General features: G+C 39.5%; 1 protein-coding gene across 1 annotated transcript; it reads left to right on the forward strand.

Annotated features, from left to right (window-relative positions):
* The first annotated feature begins 7,571 nt into the window (after nt 1–7,571).
* Nucleotides 7,572–23,329, forward strand: LOC149845202 (uncharacterized). Its single transcript, XM_089987184.1, has 4 exons — nt 7,572–7,802; nt 11,040–11,186; nt 17,879–18,058; nt 22,556–23,329. The coding sequence occupies exons 1-4, from the start codon at nt 7,572–7,574 to the stop codon at nt 23,180–23,182; spliced, it is 1,185 nt and encodes a 394-aa protein (XP_089843310.1). The 3' UTR covers nt 23,183–23,329.
* The last annotated feature ends 262 nt before the right edge of the window (nt 23,330–23,591 follow it).

The following is a 23,591-nucleotide window of genomic DNA, read 5'->3' on the forward strand; positions in this document are numbered from 1 at the left end:
TGCTTTTTCCACTAAAGTTTTAGTCTCGTATGAATGTTTCCTGATACGTGTTTTTTGTCATGCAATTTCTAGTTCTGTGATTTTAGATGGCTCTAGCTCTATACCTTTTCTAGATGGATCTAATTTTAGTGATTGGAAAGAAACTGTTTTATTTGCATTAGGGTATATGGATCTAGATCTGGCTCTAAGGATAGATGAACCCGCTGCCCTCACTGATCAGAGTACTGCTGATCAAAAGATTGCTTTTGAGAAGTGGGAGCGCTCGAATAAACTTAGCTTGTTGCTTTTGCAATCTAAAGTAGCTAAGAACATTCAGAGTGCTATCCCACAATGCAGAACAGTGAGAGAATTCATGAATGCCATTGAGGCACAGTTTGTTAGTTCAAACAAGGCCAGAGCCAGTACCCTGATGTCAAAACTGATATCTATGAAATATACTGGAGGGGAAAACATTCGCCAGCACATTTTAGAGATGAGAAACATAGCGTCTCAGCTGAATGACATGAAGCTCACCATCTCTGATTCTTTCCTAGTGCATTTAGTCCTAACATCCTTACCTTTGGAATACGGACCTTTCAAAATCTCGTACAACACACATAAAGATGAATGGACATTTAATGAACTCATGTCCAAGTGTGTTGAAGAAGAAGAAAGGATGAAAGGTGAGAAGGTGCAGAATGCACATATGGCTTCTCATACGTCCAAAGTAGGACCAAGGAAGAATGCATTTAAGAGAAATGCTAGGAAGAAGCCAACTAGAGATAAGTCATCCCAAGATAAGCAATCCAACTCTGCTCCCATAAAGTGCTTCTTTTGCAAGAAAAAGGGACACATAAAGGCAGATTGCATAAAGTATAAGAAGTGGTTGGAAAAGATAGGTAATTTGTCATTTGTTTCTCATGAATGTAATTTATTATAAATTCCTGAAAATAGCTGGTGGACTGATTATGGTGCTACTGTTCATATTTCCAACTGTCTACAGCTGTTTCTAAGCAGAAGGGAACCAACAATGCATGAGAAAAGCATCTATTCGGGAAACAAGATGTGTTCACATGTGAAGGGTGTTGGAACCTGCAGGATTACTCTGGATACGGGCGTAGTTTTAGATCTTCATGATGTCTTTTATATTCCATCGTATAGTAGAAACTTAATTTCAATTTCAAAATTGGATAAATTTGGATATTGTTTTAAGTTTGAAAATTCCAAATTGTTCATATTCAGAAATTCAATTGAAATTGGTTCTGCATCAGTTTATGATGGTTTATATAGATTGAATGTGAAGATCCAAACTCAGGAGTCTTTGACTTCTAAATATGCATTGGTTGGAAATAAACGTAGCATGACAGATGATAAATCTTACATACTTTGGCATCGAAGGTTAGGTCATATATCTGAAAAGAGAATAAAGAGACAGGTAAATGAAGGGATCTTGCAATCTCTAGATTTTACTGACAATGACCCATGTGTTGATTGCATAAAGGCTAAGCATACAAACACATATAAAGAAGGTGCCAAACGCAGTAGTGAGATATTAGAAATAGTTCATACAGATGTATGTGGACCGTTTTCTCCCTGTTACACAAGTGAAAAATATTTCGTCACCTTTATTGATGACTATTCTCGGTATATGTATCTCTACTTGATTTTCGAAAAATTTGATGTTTTTCAGATGTTTAAGAAATTTAAGAAAGAAGTAGAGAAACAAACTGATAAGGTTATTAAAATAGTCAGGTCTGATAGAGGTGACGAATATTATGGTAGGTTTACTGAGATGGGGCAAAGGGAAAGGCCATTAGCGCGATTTCTTAAAGAGGAAGGCATTGTGCCTCAATATACCATGCCTGGTAGTGCATATCAGAATGGTGTAGCTGAAAGGAGAAATCGTACGCTTAAGAAAATGGTCAGAGCTATCTTGAATTATTCAACACTTCCCATAAAGTTGTGGGGTGAAGCCTTAAGGACTGCTGTGCATATTTTGAATAAGGTTCCTACGAAATCTGCGCCTAAAACTCCTTACGAGTTGTGGACATGTAGGAAACCATCATTGTCTTATATGCACATATGGGGATGTCCTGCAGAGGCTAAACTATATAACCCCCACATTAAAGCCTTTGATCCAAGAACAACCAGTGGATATTTCATTGGTTATCCAGAAAGATCAAAAGGGTACAGGTTTTATTGCCCATCTCACTCACCACAAATTGTTGAAACGGATAAGGCTAAATTCCTAGAAGATGGTTCAGTAGAATTAAGTGCACTTCAAAGCATTGGTTTTGAGGAAATAGAGGATCCAGTTTCATCACCTGTTAAGGAAAACATCGAAAGATACCACATTGTTATTCCTAATGATGGTGTGGTTGATCATTCGATTGTTAATGCACAAATCCAAAGTGAACCTATTGTGGACAATGCGGAAGAGCACGAGCAGGATGATCAGGTTTCATCTGAGCCTGAGGAACGACCTGTTTGGAGATCCACAAGGATTAGGAGATCTGCCATACATCCTGATTATGTGGTATACCTTCAGGAGCCTAGTGATTTCATAGATATGGATGATGACCCGTTGGCTTTTATGGAAGCTGTTGAAAGCAAACAATCTTTGCACTGGATTGAAGCCATGAAAGAAGAGTTAGACTCTATGGCTAAAAATCAAGTGTGGGATCTTGTCACGTTACCTAAAGGAGTAAATCTCGTAGGGTGTAAATGGGTCTTTAAGACCAAGAAGGACTCTAAAGGTAACATAGAGAGACATAAAGCAAGATTGGTTGCTAAAGGATTCACCCAGATGGAGGGCATTGACTATAATGAGACATTTTCTCCTATTTCAACTAAGGAGTCAATGAGGATTATTCTGGCCCTCGTAGCTCATTATGACTTAGAGCTACATCAGATAGATGTGAAAACAACGTTCCTCAATGGGGATCTGAATGAAGAGGTATACATGGAACAACCTCTTGGTTTCTCTAAAAATGATCGTTTGGTTTGTAAGCTTAACAAATTAATATATGGACTTAAACAGGCCTCCCGACAGTGGTATAATAAATTTTCTCAAGTCATTGTGACTTTCGGGTTTACAGAAAACATTATTGATCAATGTATATACCTTAAGGAAAGTGGGAGTAAGTTCATTATATTGATGTTGTATGTGAATGACATTTTACTTGCAACCAACGATATAAAGTTGCTTTCAGAGACAAAACAGTTTCTTGCATCATATTTTGATATGAAAGATATGGGTGAGGCTTCTTATGTTCTTGGCATTGAGATTCGTCGAGACCGAGCAAAAGGATTTCTAAGTCTCTCCCAAAGATCCAATATAGAAAAGGTGTTAAAGCGATATGGGATGGAGAATTGTTCTCCTACTTCTACACCCATATCAAAAGGTGACAAGTTGAGCCTAAAGGATTGTCCACAGAATGATATTGACAAAGCACAGATGAGTGCTTATCCATATGCATCAGTTGTTGGCAGCTTGCAGTATGCGCAGACATGTTCTCGACCAGATATTTCTTTTGCAATAGGGGTACTTGGCAGATTTCAGTCTAATCCAGGTTTACCCCATTGGAAGGCTGCCAAGAAAGTCTTGCGGTACTTGCAAGGGACAAAAGACTATATGTTAACGTATCATAAAGTTGATCACCTCGAGGTCATTGGCTACTCAGATGCGGATTTAGGAGGATGCCTTGATAGTAGAAAGTCTACTACTGGGTACGTCTTCTTACTTGTTGGGGGAGCGATATCTTGGAGGAGTGGAAAGCAGACGACCACTGCTGCCCACACCATGGAGGCAGAATTCATTGCATTGTACGAGACTACTTCGCAGGCTATATGGTTAAAGAACTTCATATCACAGTTAAAAGTGGTTGATTCCATTGGGAAGCCACTGAAGGTCTACTGTGATAATGAAGCTGCGGTGTCCTTTTTGAACAACAACAAAAGTACTACGTCATGCAAGCATATGGAATTGAAGTATTTTGTTGTTAAAGAAAGGACGGAGAATCATTTAGTGCATATTGTCAATATTGGTACCAAAGAGATCGTTGATCCTCTTACTAAAGGGCTAGCACCGGGATTATATTCCGAACATGTAATGAAGATGGGATTGTTAAACTCTTTTTGACATATGCATATAAATAAAGTGATCACTTTCAGTCTTTTGATTCTCATCATGGTTGTTGTTAATCTCATAAGGATTAGAGATTCAACTAAGGACCTTTAGAATATAATATAAAGGCCATTCTATTCATCAAGTTATTCCCATAAGGTTTTCTGGTCAGAGGGTTTATCGTCGGAACAAGTGGGAGAATGTTGGGTTAAACCACCACGTTGGTGGTGGTTACCCACGATGTGGGTAACGCTTCCTACATAAATTTTGTTCCTTCATTTAAACCCATTACCGAATAAAAGGGAAACGGTTGTTAAACCGTTTCCATTCGGTGTTTATAAAGAGGGTTTCATAAGCAACCCATAGTGAGCGAAAATATAGAAGTTCAAGGAGGGAAGAGGTCGACTTACCGTCCGCATACAGTGGCCTGCGCTTGTGGTGGTTACGGACAGGCTGAGTTGAAGAACGCCCTTCTCCGTCAATGGCTGCCTCAGGTACGCTCTGTTTTCTGTTTGTTATGCAGGGCCACCGCCATACAGGAACTCCGACTGTGCCATCGCCGGAAATCCCCAGCCGCTCCCTACAGGCCCCGGATGCCGCTGACGACACCCAGCCGTCGACACCCAGGGCCAACTGCCGACCACTGTGGTGGTGGAGGTCACAAAAAAGAAAAAGAAAAAAGGGGATTTTGTCCCCCCATGCTATTATGCTGCTCCATCCGGCAAAAACCAGCCTCCGTAGTCGGCCATCACAAGCAACAGTTAGCCGAAGGTACCCACTAGAGTCGGCACCGCCCCTCGATGCCAAGGTCATCTGCAGCGTCTGTAGACCCTATGGAGACATTCAGAAAAAGGCAGAGGGATAATCGCCGACGACAACCATCGCCGCCTCTGTAGGAAGGCAGCAACAACTGCCGGCCGAGAGGTGGTGGTACGCCGACCTTCTTCTTCCTCGTCACTGTCCGACATCCCAAACATCGGACAGGAGTCCGACAAGGGAAAAGAAAACCAAAATTTTTTTTCCAACGACCAACCGGCAGAGCGCACCAACGCATCCACATGCTCAACGAATGAAAGGTGTGTGGGCCTATAACCCAATGTTGGCATTTTAAAAACCGACCAAAAAATACATACCGAAAAGGAGTGATGATGTAGGTACATGACGCTCATGATGAGCAGAAGCCATCAAGTCAATAGTGAGTAAGACCAAAACCAAAATGAGAGAAAAATGTACCCTTCAAAAGTTGTAACCAGTATTGAATCTATCCTAACCCTAACCATGTCCATCTTATTTTCAACCCTATTATTTTACTAAGGGTACTTTCGGTCAGGCAGCAGGCCCATACCTAAATCAGGTCTAAAAACTGCACAAAAACCTACCCAATACGAGTTGGGTTTGGGCTCATCTTTGGTAAGATTTTGACATATTTAATAGGTTGAGTTTTAATTAGACCCATTTTTTAAATCACATTTAGAATTAGACTTAAACAAACTCAAACTGATATAAAGTATCTTTAGATATTAAACATTAGAAACGCTAAATGGGTCAGATTTCTCATCATCAGTTGAACCAAATCTGATGCATATTATAGATCCATATAATATATATCCAAATTCATGTGGGATTGGAAAAATTTATATATGGATGGGTACGGTTAGATCTTGGTTAAAATTTGGCAAAACAAATGTGATTTGATCTAATGTAACATATTTTATCTTTTCCCCCAAAAAATAGGTACATTTTTACATATTTTCAATGGATCCAATACCAGATTGATTCATATGATGACTAGATCTTAGATGTTTGAATATAGTAAACTAGATCCATAATAAGATCTATTCTTCAAAAACCAGGTCCACCGATATCAAGCTTGAAGTGTCAATGGTCGGATCTGATTTAGACTTAGGTTGAATCTGGATCTGAGTTTGAGGTGCTAGTACGAGGTCCAATCTGATCCGCTATAAAAAAACCATACCCGGGTCCTATAAAGATTACATGAACCAGACCCTGTAAAACAATATTTTTTATTTTATTTTTATTGAAAATTCATGGGTCTTTGGGTGAGACTTGGGTCTGGTATGAAATTTCACAAACTGTTGGGTCTGACCCAGTTTCTAATTGGAACTCCTTCTTTATCCCATGTTTGGTGAGTATCGAGTTTGGGTCAAACCTGGCCCATTGACACCCTCAAATACAGCCCATTGGCACCCCTTATAAGCTTGACCCAACCCATGCCCTACCTATTTTCAAGCCTTGAGAGTAGGGGTGTCAATGGGTCAGGTTTGGTTCGAACCCAGGTGGAACCAGACCTGGACTCGATTTTTTGTTATGGTACCGGGTTCAGACCCAGCTCTAATCAGACCTACCATAAAAAAATCATACCCAGATCTAATAAGTACTACATGAACCAGACCCCATGCCATACCCTATAAATTAATATTTTTCATCATTTTTACATTGAAAAATTATGTGTCTTAATTGAAACTTGGGTCGGGCTCGAGTATGGTATAAGATTTCACAAACTATATAATTGGGACTTGGGTCGAGCCCGGACCTTCTAATTTGGACCTGGGTCTTAATCGGGTTTTCTTAATTATCACCATACCCATTAACACCCGTACTGTGGAGAGAGAAGTCATTCCAACGAGGACAGGAAAAGTTTGCTAATAACTTGGTCTTTTAATTTTAAAAATGTGTTGGAATAAAATGATCATTTTAAATAGATAATTAAATAAAAGTTATAGAGGCGAGTGACCTTGCTTTCATTTGCTTAACTCGGATACGTCCATCCCCGCCTCTATCCCGGATTTTAACCTTCGTCCCCGCCTCTATCTCCGTTTCATACCCTTCGTCCTCGGTCCAAAGGGGGCGAGGTGGGGCGGGCCCCCACTTTCCCCCGGTCCACTGCCATCCCTAGAGGGGAGTCCGCGGGCCCCACTGCACTTGGTTATGCGTAGCCGGCACACCAAACAAAGCACGTAGGCCGCGGCTGTGTATTGCTCTGCTTCGCCTGTGTTGTTTTGTATTGTTTTTTTTTTACGTTTTTTTTTTTTCTTTTTTAAGTGGGGGAGACCTGCAGGGTGTCATTCCTGCTTCCTCCTCGCCCGCCTACGTGTTGATCTCTGCCTCACGTGCGACGTCACACGTGTCCCCACCAGTCGTCCACCTCGGCCGTTTATCCGCGGCAGCTCCGCGCTCATGGACGGGGTTGCGTTCCGTCAGGTAAATCTCTCTCTCTCTGCATGGTCGGTATCATCATCATCATCATGATGATGATAATCATCATGCGGGTTGGTTAGTTGCAGAGAGAGGGGGCTTCTTCTTTTTGATGTCTCTTTTCATTCTTGTGGAACACAATGCAGATGATAGAGGACTAAGGTGTCAACTTTGCTGGTCATCTCAAGGCGTCCAACAGCTGGTTCACGAACAAGGAGCTGATATGGTCCGGTAGCGGTCGGTCGGCGAGATGGGGTTGGTTGTTGAGCTTGTTTCTTATGCGATCCTCTTGGCCACCACGCCGTTGTCACTGATGAAACTCTGTGTCGACACGGCTGCCCTTTTCGCTTGCGAGTTGTTGAATCTGGTGAGGTTTGTGTGCAATCTGTACCTCGGTCTGTTCTGGAGAGTGGTGAATTGGTTCGTTGCGGTTGCGACTCTTCCTGCTCGAGTGTTCACTGCGTTGCGACGGGAGAAACTGGTTTGTGTGTTTTCTTCTCTCTCTTTTTTTTTGTCAGATTCTTCTGTTAATTTTGACGCTGGATGCCTTATATGAGGGCTCCCATCAACTTGTCAACGTCACCAAGTTGATAGGACGTCCGGCGTTCGAAACCTATGGGTGCGTGTCCTTTGCCGCAAAGACGGCAAATCCAATCTGGGTGTATTTTTCGGCAGGCAAGGACCTGGGGCTTTGCACCGATGAACTCAGTGAGCCAGGCAGTTTTTCCTCGGTTATCCAACAGTCTTTTGATAGCTAGCTCATGGTTGGTGGTCCATTAGATCATTGTAGGGAGCTGTTTTGGGTTTTGGCCGGCTTTGCCACCATAACCGTAGCATGCTCCGATAGTAGGGTCTGCTTGAGTGATATAAACATAAAATGATCATGATAGGAAAGATGTGGCACAAATGAGCTTCATTTTCTTACCACTACCACTTTTCATACCCAAATCCTTTCATACCTCCCATTCTTGTGGCAGGATTTTTTTCAAAAATATGTGCCCCTTCTCACTAAAACCTTTTCTTTTTGCAAACTTTAATTTAGTGTGGTGATCAGGTAAAGCTGCACACTAAAAATGTGCAACAAACGATCCTTAAAGTGGGTTAAATATATATATATATAAAAGAATTCAAAACTCCAGTTCTTTGAAATAGTGTCGTTAGGGTCAGATATGACAGACGTCAAGAGGATAACATTTCAACAGTTCGAGGTTCGTGAATCGATTTGGATATAATGATGCTAGATGACAGTAAGCCATTGCTTGGTGAAATAACTGTTATAGCAGAATGGGCTATAACAGTTATTTCTTTATTCTCATAATCTTTTACTGTTATGCTGCTTTCTTTCTAACCAAATCAGAGATTCTTTATACAAAATCAATAATACACAAAATCATAGATAATAAATTTAGCTTCACAAATGTGATCACATATAATCATAATGTTTTGTCATATATCAGAAGAAATCAAACAAACTCATTGCCTTTACATGTTAAAATATAATCTCAATGCTAGCTTTTTAGAAAAAAAATCACAGTCATTTTCTTCATACTGATTATATCAATACATACTAAATGATTATTAGTCATTTCTTTAACTTCATGTATCGACACAAGGTTGAGCTCTTGTTATTCAATAAGGATATGGCTGCTTTATTATCACATAAAATCTTTAGTGGCCTCACAATAGAATTCGCTATACCAAAATCCATAATGAAGCTTCTAATCCATATGGCCTGAGATAAAATCTCATATAAAATCAATAATTAATTATGTTTCAATGAATTTCAAAAATTTCTTCACTGTCCTGCAATGAGAGGTGTTACCTTGAATATTCTGAGTCACTCGCGATTGCAAAAACAATATGCTAAGATTATTCGAGTACTCCTACTTCTCATAGATAACCTTGTAAGCGCTTCAACTTCTCATAGACAACCTTTAGAGCAACTCTTCTATTCTCTATATGAGTGAGAGATTAATCACTCTATACGAGTTTTATATTGAAAAGGTAAATGTGAAACCATTTATTATTCACATTTTCTGAGACAAGCATAATTAGGTCATTATCGTTCCATTTTGGTGGAAACAATAATACTCATAGTTGCTTCGTCTCCTCAATCTATAAGAAATTAATTTTAATTGGTAAAACTAGTAGATCATGTAACCAAAAGTAAATTTGCACTGTACCTTTGAGTACAAACATGCGTCATGGGCTGGTTTAGATATCTACTATTATACCCTGTATGAATTTAGAATACAATGACCTACCTTTGGGTAAAATAATTATTTCATAAAGTCACACACATAATTATAATACTGAATCTTAACACGGTCTAAAGAATTCACGATCAACACAACTCAGATCACTTTAGTAATTACATGAGTTAGTTAATCGAGATCTTTTACCGCAAACATATTTGTATTATAAAGCATGTCCATGCACACACAATAATGCATTTATATTCATAACGAAACATGTAATATATTATCAAAAATATAAATTCATGCTTCAACTTATATGAACAAATAAATTTTGATAAAAATACACCACAAATGTCATGAATTTAGTCATAATTCATGCTTAAAACATTATGCATAACTTAAATGATATAAAACACAGGTATTACACATGCATAAGTCATGCTTCCTTAACAATAAACACTTATAAAGCATAAAAATAACAAAAACACTCTTATGTGTAAAGCTTAGGGTTCTTAAACTGAAATCGATCTAAAAGTACTCTGAACCGGTCTGAAATGACCCTGAACCAATCATCTAAGAGTCTGAATCGATCCGAGAATTTACGAATCGGTCAAAAAATATGAACAAAAGCTCATAAAACCCTAAAATCAAATAAGAAAATCCATGTTCTTTCACTGATACAAGAAAACAATGTCTCTATATCTCAGAACCAATGAAAAATTGATAGGAACCGGTCTAAAACGACCCTGAACCGGTCTTAAAACACGCTGTATCGGTCACAGAACCAGTTCAGGTGTAAATAGTGCATGGACCCCTTTTTAGATATGATTCAATTAAATCCGGATCAAGATCCAGTTCCAATGGATTCCAGGTTGGATCCCTCAATCCGGATCGAAACTTGATCTAGACCTATAATGACAGGGTCCCAGGTTGGATCCCATGATCCAAAATCAATCCGGATTCATATCTATAACAAATATGGGTCAGATCCAGATCCTAAAACTTGTCTAAATCTGGACCCAGTCCAAACAAGACCCAGGTCAGATCCGGACCTCAATCCGGATCCGGTCCATGTAGGATCTGAGTTGGATCCAGTAACCCGACTCAGTCCAGACCCGGACCTGGTCCAAACAGGACTCGGGTCAGATATGGACCATGGCCCGGTCCCTCCCGCTCTGACCCAGACCCAAAACTCAATTGGATACAGGTCCGGCCGGTATGGATCAGACATAGACATAGACCCAGAACCATAAATAGGTCCGGGTCAGATTCGGTTCACCGGGTACAAGTTTGACCCACAGAACGGGTCTAGACCCTGTCCAACCTGGGCAGCGTCTAAAGACCCGATCCACCCAGTCCAGAGAATCCGGGTTAAGATCCGGCCTCTGATCCCAGATCCGATACCCGTTCCGCACGAATTAGGTTTGGATCGGACTACTCGCCAGGTCGGGTTCTCATTCGGAACTGACCCGTACAGGAACAATAACCATGATAAAACACAAATGCTTTCGGTTTCTAAGAAACCAAAAGCCTTCGGTTTCTTAGAAATCGAAAAGCTTAGACGACCCACGGTGACCTGCGGTCACCGATACTGGCAGTTCGCCGACGAAGGTCACCCCTCCCGTCGACACTTGCGACGACGCTCCCAACGATGCCACCGACGAGTGGTAAGGGTCTCTCTCTCTCTCTCTCTCTCTCTCTCTATATATATATATAGATATATATTCGATATACATCTGCTGTCGGGGTTGGCTGTCGCCACCGGCGGCCAGCCGTCGCCTGCTTGGCCAGCGTGGGAGGGCGATGCTGTCGGTGAAACCCCATCATCCACCACTGTTCAACGACGGAGGAGGGGAAACGCGAAACCGGAAAAAGTTTTTTTTTTTTTTTACAGAGGGTTAATACTCTCTTTCCCGAGTCCACCTGTTGCCGTCGCGACGGGCTTTGGATGTCGCTGGCAATGGGGTCCCAATTCCGATCAATTTTTGGTTGTGAAGATCAGATTTGAAGGTTGGGCCTTCCGATCACGCATTGTGCCACCACATCGGGATGGGCCGTACATGGACATCGCCGAAGTTCTCTGGCATTTTGGCTAAGATCAAGTGTTAACCCATCTCTAAAAGCTATGGACAGACCCGTGCGTTTGCAGGTTTTGATCTGGTGCCTTCAGATCAGCACCCTCATAAGCTCTCTGCTGGCCAGGCAGGTGACCCCCACGGTGGTGAATAAGATAGCTGTCAGTACCAATCCTATGCCGATACTGCGTACCAAGGGATTGCAAGAAGTGTCCCGACCCAGATGCCATCGACGACGACGTCTAACCGCCGACATCAGCCACCCTTCGTCGGACTCTAGCGTCTGCGTGGAGGTCGACGGTTGCAGAGGTCGGAATACTGCAGAAACAGGAAACCTTGTTTCTGCAGTGACCGTCGACTGCCTCCCGGATCTTCGATGCCGTCGTCGACAATGACTTAATGCCTTCTACGTCTGCAAAAACAGGAAACCAATCGAAGTCCCACTGCAGGCGATGACGTGGACCCGCTTTTCTTGCGGACCTGCCATAGGCCATACTGTCGTCCACGCCAGTGGCTGCTAGCGGCCAAACATTGACAGAAAACAGCCAAAAGCAAGTTGGTTGTGGCCTTGAGCAAGAGGGGGTCTCTACTGGAAAACAAGATTCTAGCAAGTGCCGCAAGAATGCCGGTGCACCCACACACATGACGGAATGGGTGGCATGGGACCATAACCCAATGTTGGCATTCTTCAAAATAGAATTGGAATGTGAAACAGGAATACATACCAGTAATGTGCAGGTGCTCGGCGTTCTCTTTAGCCTACCCACGTTCACGATGAGCCCAGACCTTCAAGTCGATGGTGAGCAGGACCATGAACCCAGAACGAAGAAAAAGAAGACACTCCATTGTTCTCATCATGCAACCAGGCCCCTTCTTATCAGCTTCTAAGAGAGGCCTGTAGTGGAAAGAGTGGGTGGTTACCCTGCATGGGCAGTTGCAATAACTGCCCTATAACTCCCACGAATCACGCTCCACCCTATGATCTTCTCATGTCAAACTATATTACATCAGGTTAGATCCTATCCATATTTCAACAATAGGATGTTCTTCTTTTAATTTTTTGCAGCTCCAAACTGATAAGCCTCTGGGTTTGACATATTGAAAGTTAACCCCATTCAACAAAAAAAACATTCAAAAGCTTATTGAAAGTTAACTTCCTTAGTTATGAAATTATGGCATGTAAGCAGCAAAGCTTTATATTAGAAACCATCCTTGGTGGAGTCGTATGAATAACTAACTAATCTAATGAACTAGTGGATCTTCCCTTTAACAAGCTTTCTGTGGTGAACTTCCTTCTCAAAGGGATAAGGGATTGTAGTCAATTGTTAGTTCATGAATGCTGCAAGATATTGTATTAATGGAAAAAACTGAAGATAAGGATTGTTTTTCTCAAACCAAAAGGAGTGAACTATACCATTTAAGATGGGGTGGCATATTTAGGGCTGCAATTGATCCAAGAAGAGCCTAAGCTTGACAAGGAGGAGGAGGAGCGGCGGAGATGCCTTGCTTGCTAGTTCTCACTGAAATGAGGTTTGAGGGATCAAGGGACCAATAACTCTTGGGAAAAGGGAGCATAAAACCCTTTACATGCTTATATTTAATATTATTAATTTTTGTAATAATGTAATGCAAAATATGATGATACAGGTATAAACATATTTAATTAACCAAGTGTAAACGAGCTTAACAAGCTTCATGGAACTCAAGCTCTATGCTGGGTCTTGTCTCATTTAAGCAAATGAGCCTAAGGTAAGCTTGAGCTTGATTTGTTTGCTAAACAAGTGAGCTCAACTCGTTCTCTTGGCCATGCAAACCTGAGCCTCTCAAGAGGCTTGACTTGTTGCAGATCCCTAGGCATATTCAGGCAGTGATAGAGCACTAGGACTTAGATCTGACTAAAGTAGATTGATCTAGGATTATTCTGTGTTTGTTGTGAGTCATTAGTCTTGTAGTCTAGCTGAGCAATATTAGTTTCTAGATCTAGCCTATAATTGTAGTGAGTATAGAGTCATCATAGATATGCCATCTATGTGATTCATCAGAATGATGGATGGAGAAATCCCTTTTGTTAGGCGATAACAAGATGCAGTATCTGTATCTTCGAAGTGAGTGTAGCTTGGGAAGACAAAAGACTTTTTCCAATGAGAGAGAGAGATAATTCAGAATTTTTGAGATTCTAATTAGCGAATGCCCAGCCATAAAATTTGTCTGCAAGGTTCTTACTTTGACAACTTATTGAAAGATATAGAGAGAGGAACAAAGATTTGCATATGGTTTTTATTGATTTAGAGAAGGCATACGATAGAGTACCTAGGGACGTTCTCTGGTGGACAATGATGAAGAAAGGTGTTTCTCTCAAGTACATTAGTATAATTAAAGATATGTATGAAGGAGTAGTAACCAATGTCCGCACTTGTGGAGGGGTGACAACCAATTTTCCGATAACGGTTGGGTTACATCAAGGATCTGCTTTAAGCCCTTTCCTATTTGCGATAGTGATGGATGAGCTTACGAGATCAATTCAAGAAAATGTACCGTGGTGTATGTTGTTTGCTGATGATATTGTTTTGATTGATGAGTCTAGAGCTGGGGTTAATGCTAAGTTAGAATTATGGAGACAGACATTGGAAGCTAGAGGTTTTAAGTTGAGTAAGAGTAAGACTGAATATATGGAATGTCGGTTTAGTAAGCAACGAAGTAGTGATGGGAGTGTAGTGAAACTTGGTGAGCAAGATATACCGGTGAATGATTATTTCAAATATTTGGGATCCATCATTCAAAAGTATGGAGAAATTGATGGAGATGTAAATCATAGGATAAAGGTTGGGTGGATGAAATGGAAAAGTGCTACTGGAGTGCTGTGCGATCGTAGAATGCCATTGCGGTTGAAGGGAAAGTTTTATAGGACGACTATTAGACCCGCTTTACTATATGGTACGGAATGTTGGGCTGCCAAGAGACATCATATTCAAAAAATGAGTGTAGCTGAGATGCGAATGCTTAGATGGATGTGTGGAAATACAATAAAAGATAAGATTCGGAACGAAGAGATACGTAAGAAGGTAGGTGTTGCACCCATTGAAAATAAGATGCGAGAGAATCATTTACGGTGGTTTGGACATATTCGGCGAAGGCCTAATGATGCTCCAGTTAGAAGGTTGGAGAAATGGGAAAATATATTAGTTAAAAGAGGTCGGGGTAGGCCTAGGAAGACTTGGATGGAGATGATAGGAAAGGATATGAATGCTTTGAACCTCACCGAGGACATGGCGTTGGATAGAAATGATTGGAGGAAAAGGATTCATGTGGAAGACCCAAAATGAATTTCTTTTTTGGTTCATATCGCTGACCCCAATTGTTTTGGGATGAAGGCGTAGTTGTTGTTGTTGTTGTTCTTACTTTGACAAGTTCAGCTCTTTCAATTTCAATAAATTGTCTACGACATGCACTGGTTGCTTTGGGCTATTACGAAAAGAGGCCATACAGTTTAAGGGTTTTTATGTAAATGTATGCTTATCTGGCCCTGGGCTATCTGTATTTATTTTTTTCTAAAATACTACATGAGCAGTTTTGCAGAACAGACGGACTAGGGAGCTAGACTGGCAATATGCCAAGGGAAGGGTGTATGCATATTGGGTATAATCACATATTCAGTCTGAATCTAAAAAGTTGTTTTTAGGTTTGGATCATGAAAGTAAAATCCTAATATGCATTTGGTTTGGATTTAGGTTTGCCTGGTCAAATTTTTATTCGGATCCTAATCAAGTTCAGATGAGCTTTTCTGGTTGAATTTCTCTCTCTCTCTCTCTCTCTCTGGAGACGTTTCCAGGATGAGCATTTTTGCCTGCAACTTCTCTCTCTATGAAGCAAATCCTGCAGGAGCATTGGTATTGGTCTCTCTACTGTTCAAGATTGGTTTTTTCTCCCTTCTCCAAATGTTCCCACTCATTGTCGAGCAATCATGGGTGTGTTGATCGCGAAGTCACTAGTGTCATCGCCGTAAAACTACCGATCAAGATCCATCCTTGTCAGCTACTTTGCTCTCTCAAAAAGATAGAGGGAAGGAGAGACGGTTGGTAGAACTCTCTAGAGACACCTTTTTTGGAAAGATTTGAAGAGACCTTTCTCTTCTTCTTTTTTGTTACGAGAATTTCTTAACAATTTTAAAGCAAGGCTCTGGCATTTCTAGAAAGGGCCCTTTACCTCTTCTATTTTTCATGACATATATATATATATATATATATTTTTTTTTTCGACAGAGAAAGCTGGGGTTAAACAGACCCCTACCAGTTATACAACGATACCATTTGGGTTTCGAACTTGCAACGTCCCAACAGGTGACGTGCACTAACTGCTCCTGACAGACAAGCGGAGCCCTAACATAGTTTGTGATACAACACCTTTTATCATCTACATAAACCCAATTGAAGCTATTGATATTAATCAAAATAAGTTTGATTTATTAATGTAATTTGGGTTCAAACTAGAAAACCTTGGATATAGGGTGCCTCTATCTGTTGATATTATTCGAAAACTTGAATCAATTAACGCCCTTATTACTTGAACCAATTTCAGCATGTTCATGCCGGCATGTTATATGTGTCGATCTCATGATAAAATTGGGCAGATAATAGTGAAGTTTTGCTTTTCAAGTTTCACATTCTCTTTTATAATGTTATCTTCCCTAGATAATGTTGTCTGACAGTCGTTGTGGCATGCGAAAGAGCGATATTGGTATGAATGAACACATGTTAGGTTGCTAATCGATTTTGTTAACTATATCGGTCATCAAATATGACCGACTTTGATGTGATTTTAAAGCGTTGTTTGCATTGTTTATGATCGTTTGTAAACTGAGAGAGAGAGAGAGAGAGAGAGAGAGAGAGAGAGAGCACAAAACTTTCTTCAGCAACTTTCTGTGTCTTGATTTGAAGATCTATGCTCATGCTTTGTTTACATCTCAAGAAAAAGCCACAGGCTCATGAATTGTCAACTGCCAAGGGAACTAAGGATGTTGTGAGCAGCTATCAGTTTTAGTCTACAATGGGATTATTCTTGACACGTACTTTGTAATTTTATGACCTCTTGGCCCATATATGTCAAACTGCCATGATACTTTGAGGTGCCTTGCTGGATTAATCAATTATTTTTCCTGAAAGCTACTACAAAACAAAAATTAGCAACCATTTGGTTATGCCAACACCATTTATGCTTTAGAATTTATTTCTAAATTAATCAATTATTTTTCCTGAAAGCTACTACCAAGCAAAAATTAGCAACCATTTTGTTATGCCAATACTGTTATGCATTGGAATTTATTTCTCCCTCTAGAACCTAGAACTTGCCTATAATAATTCAACAGTAGCAGCAGTTATGCTTGATCCTTGAGCTTCCTCTGAAAATCAGTTTAAACATTGTAGCTTCCATGTCTATATGCGTTCATGCCAGTACAAAAAATATCTGGTGGAAAAATATCTTTTGTTATTTAGCAGTTTAATCAAGTGAATTATTGGCCTTCTAGGCTGCTAAAAGATGGCATTCACGAGCACCAGTGGAACTGCTCCCCTGTGGCTTGTATCATTTAAGTGTTCAAGAAATGTGTAGCCATTCTAAGAAATTATAAATGAGGAAAGTAGCATGATATAGTTTCATATAGAATAATGTATGTAAAAACATATGTTAATGGCATGGCAGCAGTGAAAGAAACTAAATTATGTCACTTATATTTCTCTTTCAAGATTTGATAAGTTGTCATTTAGTGGTGAATTGTGTAAAAGGAATCTGCGGTTTACACTTGTAAATATGAAGTAGTTGTTATTCACATGGTAACAGAAAACTTGGGAAAGGATAAATTCCATCAGTTAGCTGTCATGTCTGCCACTAAATTAGGCTTCCTTGATACAGCCCGGTGGTGGTGTGCTAGTTGCAACTGCTATTATATTTCAGCTTACTTGTTCTTGTAATATGGGCATTGTCATATTATGTCTCTCTTTAGTTTTTTTTTTTTTCCTACCAATAGGTCCCTGTTATCATGAGGATAACTTGCATAATTCTCTAAAGCTTTCCTTAGCAAACTGTAGTTTCTTTTCTGGTACATCTTGGTGATGCTATCTTGTCAAATCCAGGTCTTACTTCACATGAATTCTTTAAGCATGGCATTGTTAGCCGTAAAAGTCAATTCAGTAGAAGCACTTACTTTTGCTTTCTTGGTTTTGCTGTAAATATTTTTTTCTTTCTTGTTGACTTGAAATGTGTTTAATGGAAAACAATCTGTTCTTGTGCAGCTCGAGATGCATGTGCATGGGATGCAGAGAGAGTTAGACCGCTTATTGTGGGAAAAGAAAGAACTTGAGGCAAGGTTCCGTGGAGCTATTGATGACAAAGAACTCCTGGAGGAAATACTAGGAGAAGTTGAAGAAGAACATGCTAAATCTATTGCCAAAATTAGCATTTTAGAGAACCAGGTATATGCATAATGAGGTTCAGAGTTCAACTTTTGTGCATATTTCCACTGGTTAGTTCATATGTCTGTCAACCGTCTACGCTGGCTGTTGATTCCTGCTAATATTCTTCTAATATATTTTCATCGGCCAGAGCTGTATATGAATTTCTCATTTTTACAATTGCAAGTTACCAAATATGATTTCAGCAGTCTACACTAGTGACTTCTGATCAGAGTTACCGGAAGCTTCTTAAGGAAGCTAGTTTCCCGGAAACTCGCTTCGGAAGCGCGATACTCCTTGCTTCCAAAATTTGATGAGAATTTTGTTTCTCCCATGCTTCTCCTATGCTTTCCACACACTTCATCTATTCTTATTATATGTTCTCTCACTCTACTTTTCATATTTTTATGTATTTTCTCTCACGTTTTTCACTCACTTCCATGTGCTTTCTTTAAATTGGCAGTCATTATTTTTAGATTTGGTTAAAATTTTATTTCTTACACTAAAAAATCATGAAATTTGAGAATAGTTACTTTTATTTAAATTTTTATTTGTGTTCCATTTGGATTTTCATTCAATTCTTATATTGTTTTTTTATTCCTCTCCCCGTTCGATTCCCAATAAATTCTTATATTGCTTTTTTTTATTCCTCGCTTTTCGCTTTCTATATATTTTAAAATGTGTCGCTTCTCGCTTCCGCTTCCCGTATTGTTTCCTGCTAGGCAACCTTGCTTCTGATAGGGATAATGTTCTAAATTATGTGAATGATTATTGGACTAATTGTGGTTCCTTAATCTACAATGTCTTGGGTTGCTTATGAGTAAAACAAACAAAAATCATTGTGTTGTTTTGCAAAATAGTAATAATTCTATTGGACTTCAAAAGCAAAGCACAATGGAGATTGAAGTTGTAAAGAAAATATTTCAAGCATGAAGCATTGTTTTAGAACTCTATATGATGTTGCATCAGATGTTTACAGTAGCCAGAAGTACGTATTTGACACCAGCGCTAAATTATCTTGGTGCTAGTTTAGGAGTTCAGCTGGATAGTAACATATCACGTTTTAGGTGTAGCTCCCAGTTTGCAGTTTGCAGTCTTCTCTGTTTTTTCAAAAGCAGGAGTAATACTGTAATACCATCCCTTCTTGGGGCTTTGATGGAGTATTGTTTTGGAAAGAAACAAGTGAACTAGATACATATTATGTAATCAGTTACTCAAAAGTACAGATATACTAACAAGATAGTAGTTTGGATACTTTAGTCTCTCCTATGTTTAATGAAGTACTGCAAGGAGCTGCTGAAATACTAGGCAGTAAGCAAGGGAATGAAACTGAAGTCTTATATAGTTCCATGGAATGGAATCTGGACTCTGTCTTGTCCCTTTTCTATGACATTTGATACGCAATTGGGAATCTTCATTTTGCTTGTTGCAGTGAAAAAATCATTAGCTCATTTATTTCTCTACTGCCATCTCTCTGACATTTTTCAGTGTAGAAAAAACAGTCATCATAAATGTTTTATTTTAGTTTGTCATGATTTAGATGTGAAAGTGATGTATATCTCTGCCTCTTTGTTTCTTGTGATAAAGTTTTCTTGTTTTCATGAATAAGTAGTTCCTACGGTTCTCAAAAGTAGTAATCCCCACTCTTCAGTCTGGAGAGACTCACAAGTGATTGCATTTCCTTCAGTTCTAATCCCTACAGACTATCCCCAGAAGGAGAGTTTTTCTCTGTGCCAACATTCTAGTTGGACCATGCGCAAAAAATTCAGATACCATACTAGATGGTTAATAACAGTTAGTTTAAAGAATCGGTTCTTTATCATCCTTGCAACCAGGCAGAGGATTGTTGAGTAATGCAAATTACAACATTTAGGTTTTATAATCAGTTATCCTGCTAAGTTCGGCACACGTTTGTTTCTCCTGGTACATACTGCATTTGGTAGCCGATTAAGTATCAGGATGACAGAATATTGACTGAATGATGAGGTTGGCTACAGTATTCTGTTTTAATTTCAAAAGGTTCATTTCATTTGGCTCTACTCTGCCAATACATTCATATGATTAGGTGAAAGACTAAAATCTTTGAAAAATAAATAAAAAAGCTATATGAATAGAAAGGCTTTCTGTCTGATTCAAGTCAGGTGACCAAGTCTCAAGAAGTTTGAATCATCCAAATTTTAGCCCGAATCTTCAACAGTGGTTGATCTTAACTTGGCCTAACAACTAAAGCCTTTTATCCTTAATCCTCCATCTTCTGGTGGAGAGGATATGGCTTAAGTCAAGCTGCCTATATGCCCAAAGTGGCAGTCTTAATCATTTCCAAACATTGGTTGCTGCTTGAGCATGTAGCGTACCTTAGTAGGATGTTATCTTGCCAGCTTCCAAGTGAGAAAAACTAGTGATATCATGCTGGCAGGGGATTATTCAACTATTTTTTTTAACATACTGTCTATTTCATGTACACGATGGGTTCATTTTATCAATTTTAATTCTGTAATGTGAGAAACAGCCTGGATGGAAGCCCTTGTCATCATTATTGAGAGTCATTCCTATGTGTTATAATATAACATAACTGAAACCTTTTAGATTCTTGTCCGTTGTGCTATATTGTAGGTGAATCATTCAACAGAAGTGGCAGTGTAAATGGGCCAAACTAGCTTAGCTGGGCAATAGTGCGTGAAAGTTTTGAGAGACTCACAAGTGATTGCATTTCCTTCCGTTCTAATCCCTACAGACTATCCCCAGAAGGGGAGTTTTTCTCTTTGCCAACATTCTAGGTGGACCATGCAGAAATAAATAAATAAATATATAGATCGATAAAGAGAGACACACTCTCTCTCTCTCTCTCTCACTCTATCATTTGAATCTTATGGCCATAAGCGTGAACTTTGTCAGTGCTGTTAGTTTTCAAAACTTCGCATTACAGTCAATTGCATGGTTTCTTTTCATGAAAATCATGCTTGATGAGTCTTTGTAATACAGAGGTCTTTTTCTCTCACTGTGCACTGTATGCTAACAGCAATGCATTTGCTATATCAGCAGAACCTTTTTTTTTTCTGAACCTCCTCTGTTTAAGCTTCCTCTGGTGGTCTTGTTAGAATTGACATGCCCCTATTTGTGCTGGGTTATCCTTCCAAGTACCTACTGCACAAAAAATTCAGATACCATCTTAGATAGTTAATAACATAATTTGCAAATTTCTACTATAGTTTGAAGAATTAGTTCTTTATCATCCTAGCAACCAGACAAAGGATTGTTGAGTAATGAAAATTACAACATTTAGGTTTTATAATCAGTTATTCTGCTAACTTCGGCACAAGTTTGTTTCTCCTGGTACATACTGCATTTGGTAACCAATTTAAGTATTAGGATGACAGAATATTGACTGAAGATGAGGTTGGCTACAGTCTTTGTTTTAATTTCAAAATGTTCATTTCATTTGGCTTTAGTTTGCCAATACATTCATATGATTAGGTGAAAGACTAAAATCTTTGAGAAATAAATAAAAAAACTATATGAATAGAAAGGCTGTCTGTCTGATTCAAGTCCGGTGACCAAGTCTCAATGAGTTTGAAGTACCCAAATTTTAATCCAAATCTGCAGTAGAGGTTGATCTTAACTTGGCCTAAGTAAAGCCTGTTGTCCTGAATCCTTCATCTTCTGGTGGTGAGGATATGACTTAAGTCAAGCTGCCTATATGCCCAAAGTGGCAGTCCTAATCATTTCCAAACATTGATAGCGGTTGCTGCTTGAGTATGTAGCATACCTTAGTCGGATGTTTTCTTGCCAGCTTCCAAGTGAGAAAAACTAGTGATATCATGCTGGCAGGGTATTATTTGACTATTTTTTTTTAACATAATGTCTATTTTATGTACACTCTGGGTTCATTTTATCAATTTTAATTCTGTAATGTGAGAAACAGCCTGGATGGAAGCCCTTGTCATCATTATCGAGAGCCATTCCTATGTGTTCTAATATAACATAACTGGAACCTTTTAGATTCTTATCCCTTGTGCTATATTGTAGGTGAATCATTCAACAGAAGTGGCAGTGTAAATGGGCCAAGCTAGTTTAGCTGAGCAATAGTGTGTGAGTTTTGCTTCAGTCTGTCCTAATTATCATAATAATAGACTTGTGCTGAGGTTGAACATGCTCATATTAGATGAGAGGGAGGAAGGAAAGGGAAGCATACTTCACTCTACATCTTTAGGCAAGGAATGAAAAGCCTTATTCTAGTGGATAAGGCTTAATGGTTGGGCAAAGCATTGCTAGTTTGATACAGTTACAGAAGCGGTATATATTTAACTGAGCTGAGGTTCTCATTGCTCGAGATTTGGATCATTAATTATTGAAGCTTGGAAACTAGGACCAAGCTAGCTCCTTGCTGGCAGCTCCAGAAATGTGAAAATTTGGTCTTGATTTGCGCCTGACTCACACAGTTTGCTTATCTCTAGTTAGAGTTTTTTCTTTTATTGGAATGGTCGGTTTGTTCCTGATGTGCATGTTTCTGCATAACAGATGGAGAATCTAAGAGACGAAAATGGTAGATTGAGTAACATCCACAAAAGGCTGTGGGAAGTAAAAGCATGGGAAGACTCTGGTGTCGTTGATATCGGTGTTCCATGGAATTCTGGATTCACAGGCAGCGAGGCGGTCCTTAAAGAATTGAGTGCATGGGACCGTGAGACTATCTGCAAAGCTAGACATTCCAGTTTCTCAAGAAATGGCTCAAAATCAGAACAATTATTTGCCACCATAACGTCAACAGAGAAAGCGACGACTGTGAAAGATTTGGATCACCGTCGTGGTGCTGCACTTTCACAGAGTGTTTTTAGTGCGTTCCTGTCAGTTTTGGTGGGAATCATTGTGTGGGAAGCAGAAGATCCTTGCATGCCTCTGGTGATCGCCCTCTTCATCGTGGTAGTCATGTCACTGAGAAGTGTAGTTCAGTTCTTTTCTACAATAGACAACAGGCCTGCATCTGATGCAGTTGCTTTGCTGAGCTTCAACTGGTTCATTCTCGGCATGCTTGCGTATCCCACTCTGCCAAGTGTTGCCTGTCTACTTTCGCCTTTAGCGTTCCATCTCGGCCATCGGTTCACCAGTTGGTTTGGGTTCACCAGCAACGAACCAGTAAGCCCTTGATCACTTCTTAGTTGAGCTTCGTGTATATATGAACACCTTGTGTATCTGTTTATGGGAATAGTTGAGCATAACTTTCCCCTTTTGTTGTTGGAAATGGTGTATTTCTTTTGATTTCCAACTTCTAAATGTGTAAAAAGATTTCAGCAATATGTTAGCTTTTTGGACATGCATATCCTATATCCTCTTTGACAACATGCATCTGCCAGATCCCAATTAAATCCACAATAATTTCTCCTTGATTTCATACCATTAAAACACGTAGGACACCTCACATTAGATCGATTTAATCCAATTAATTCCATGAATTAATCCCATTATTGTTTTTTTATATTTACCTTAAGTAAAATCTTAGATTTAATCCAACTAATTCTCTTATGATTTAATGTTTTTCAATCTCTTTTTATTTATC

The sequence above is a fragment of the Nuphar pumila genome, chromosome 2 (assembly GCF_984573655.1).
Source record: "Nuphar pumila chromosome 2, dmNupPumi1.hap1.1, whole genome shotgun sequence".
NCBI lineage: Eukaryota > Viridiplantae > Streptophyta > Magnoliopsida > Nymphaeales > Nymphaeaceae > Nuphar > Nuphar pumila.

Bases quoted from the DNA above. Each gene is read 5' to 3' on its own strand.
- LOC149845202 (XM_089987184.1), top strand. From the start codon at position 7,572: ATGGGGTTGGTTGTTGAGCTTGTTTCTTATGCGATCCTCTTGGCCACC. The intron at 11,187-17,878 runs GTAAGGGTCTCT...GTTCTTGTGCAG, and splicing joins AACGATGCCACCGACGAGTG to CTCGAGATGCATGTGCATGG. The intron at 18,059-22,555 runs GTATATGCATAA...TCTGCATAACAG, and splicing joins TTAGCATTTTAGAGAACCAG to ATGGAGAATCTAAGAGACGA.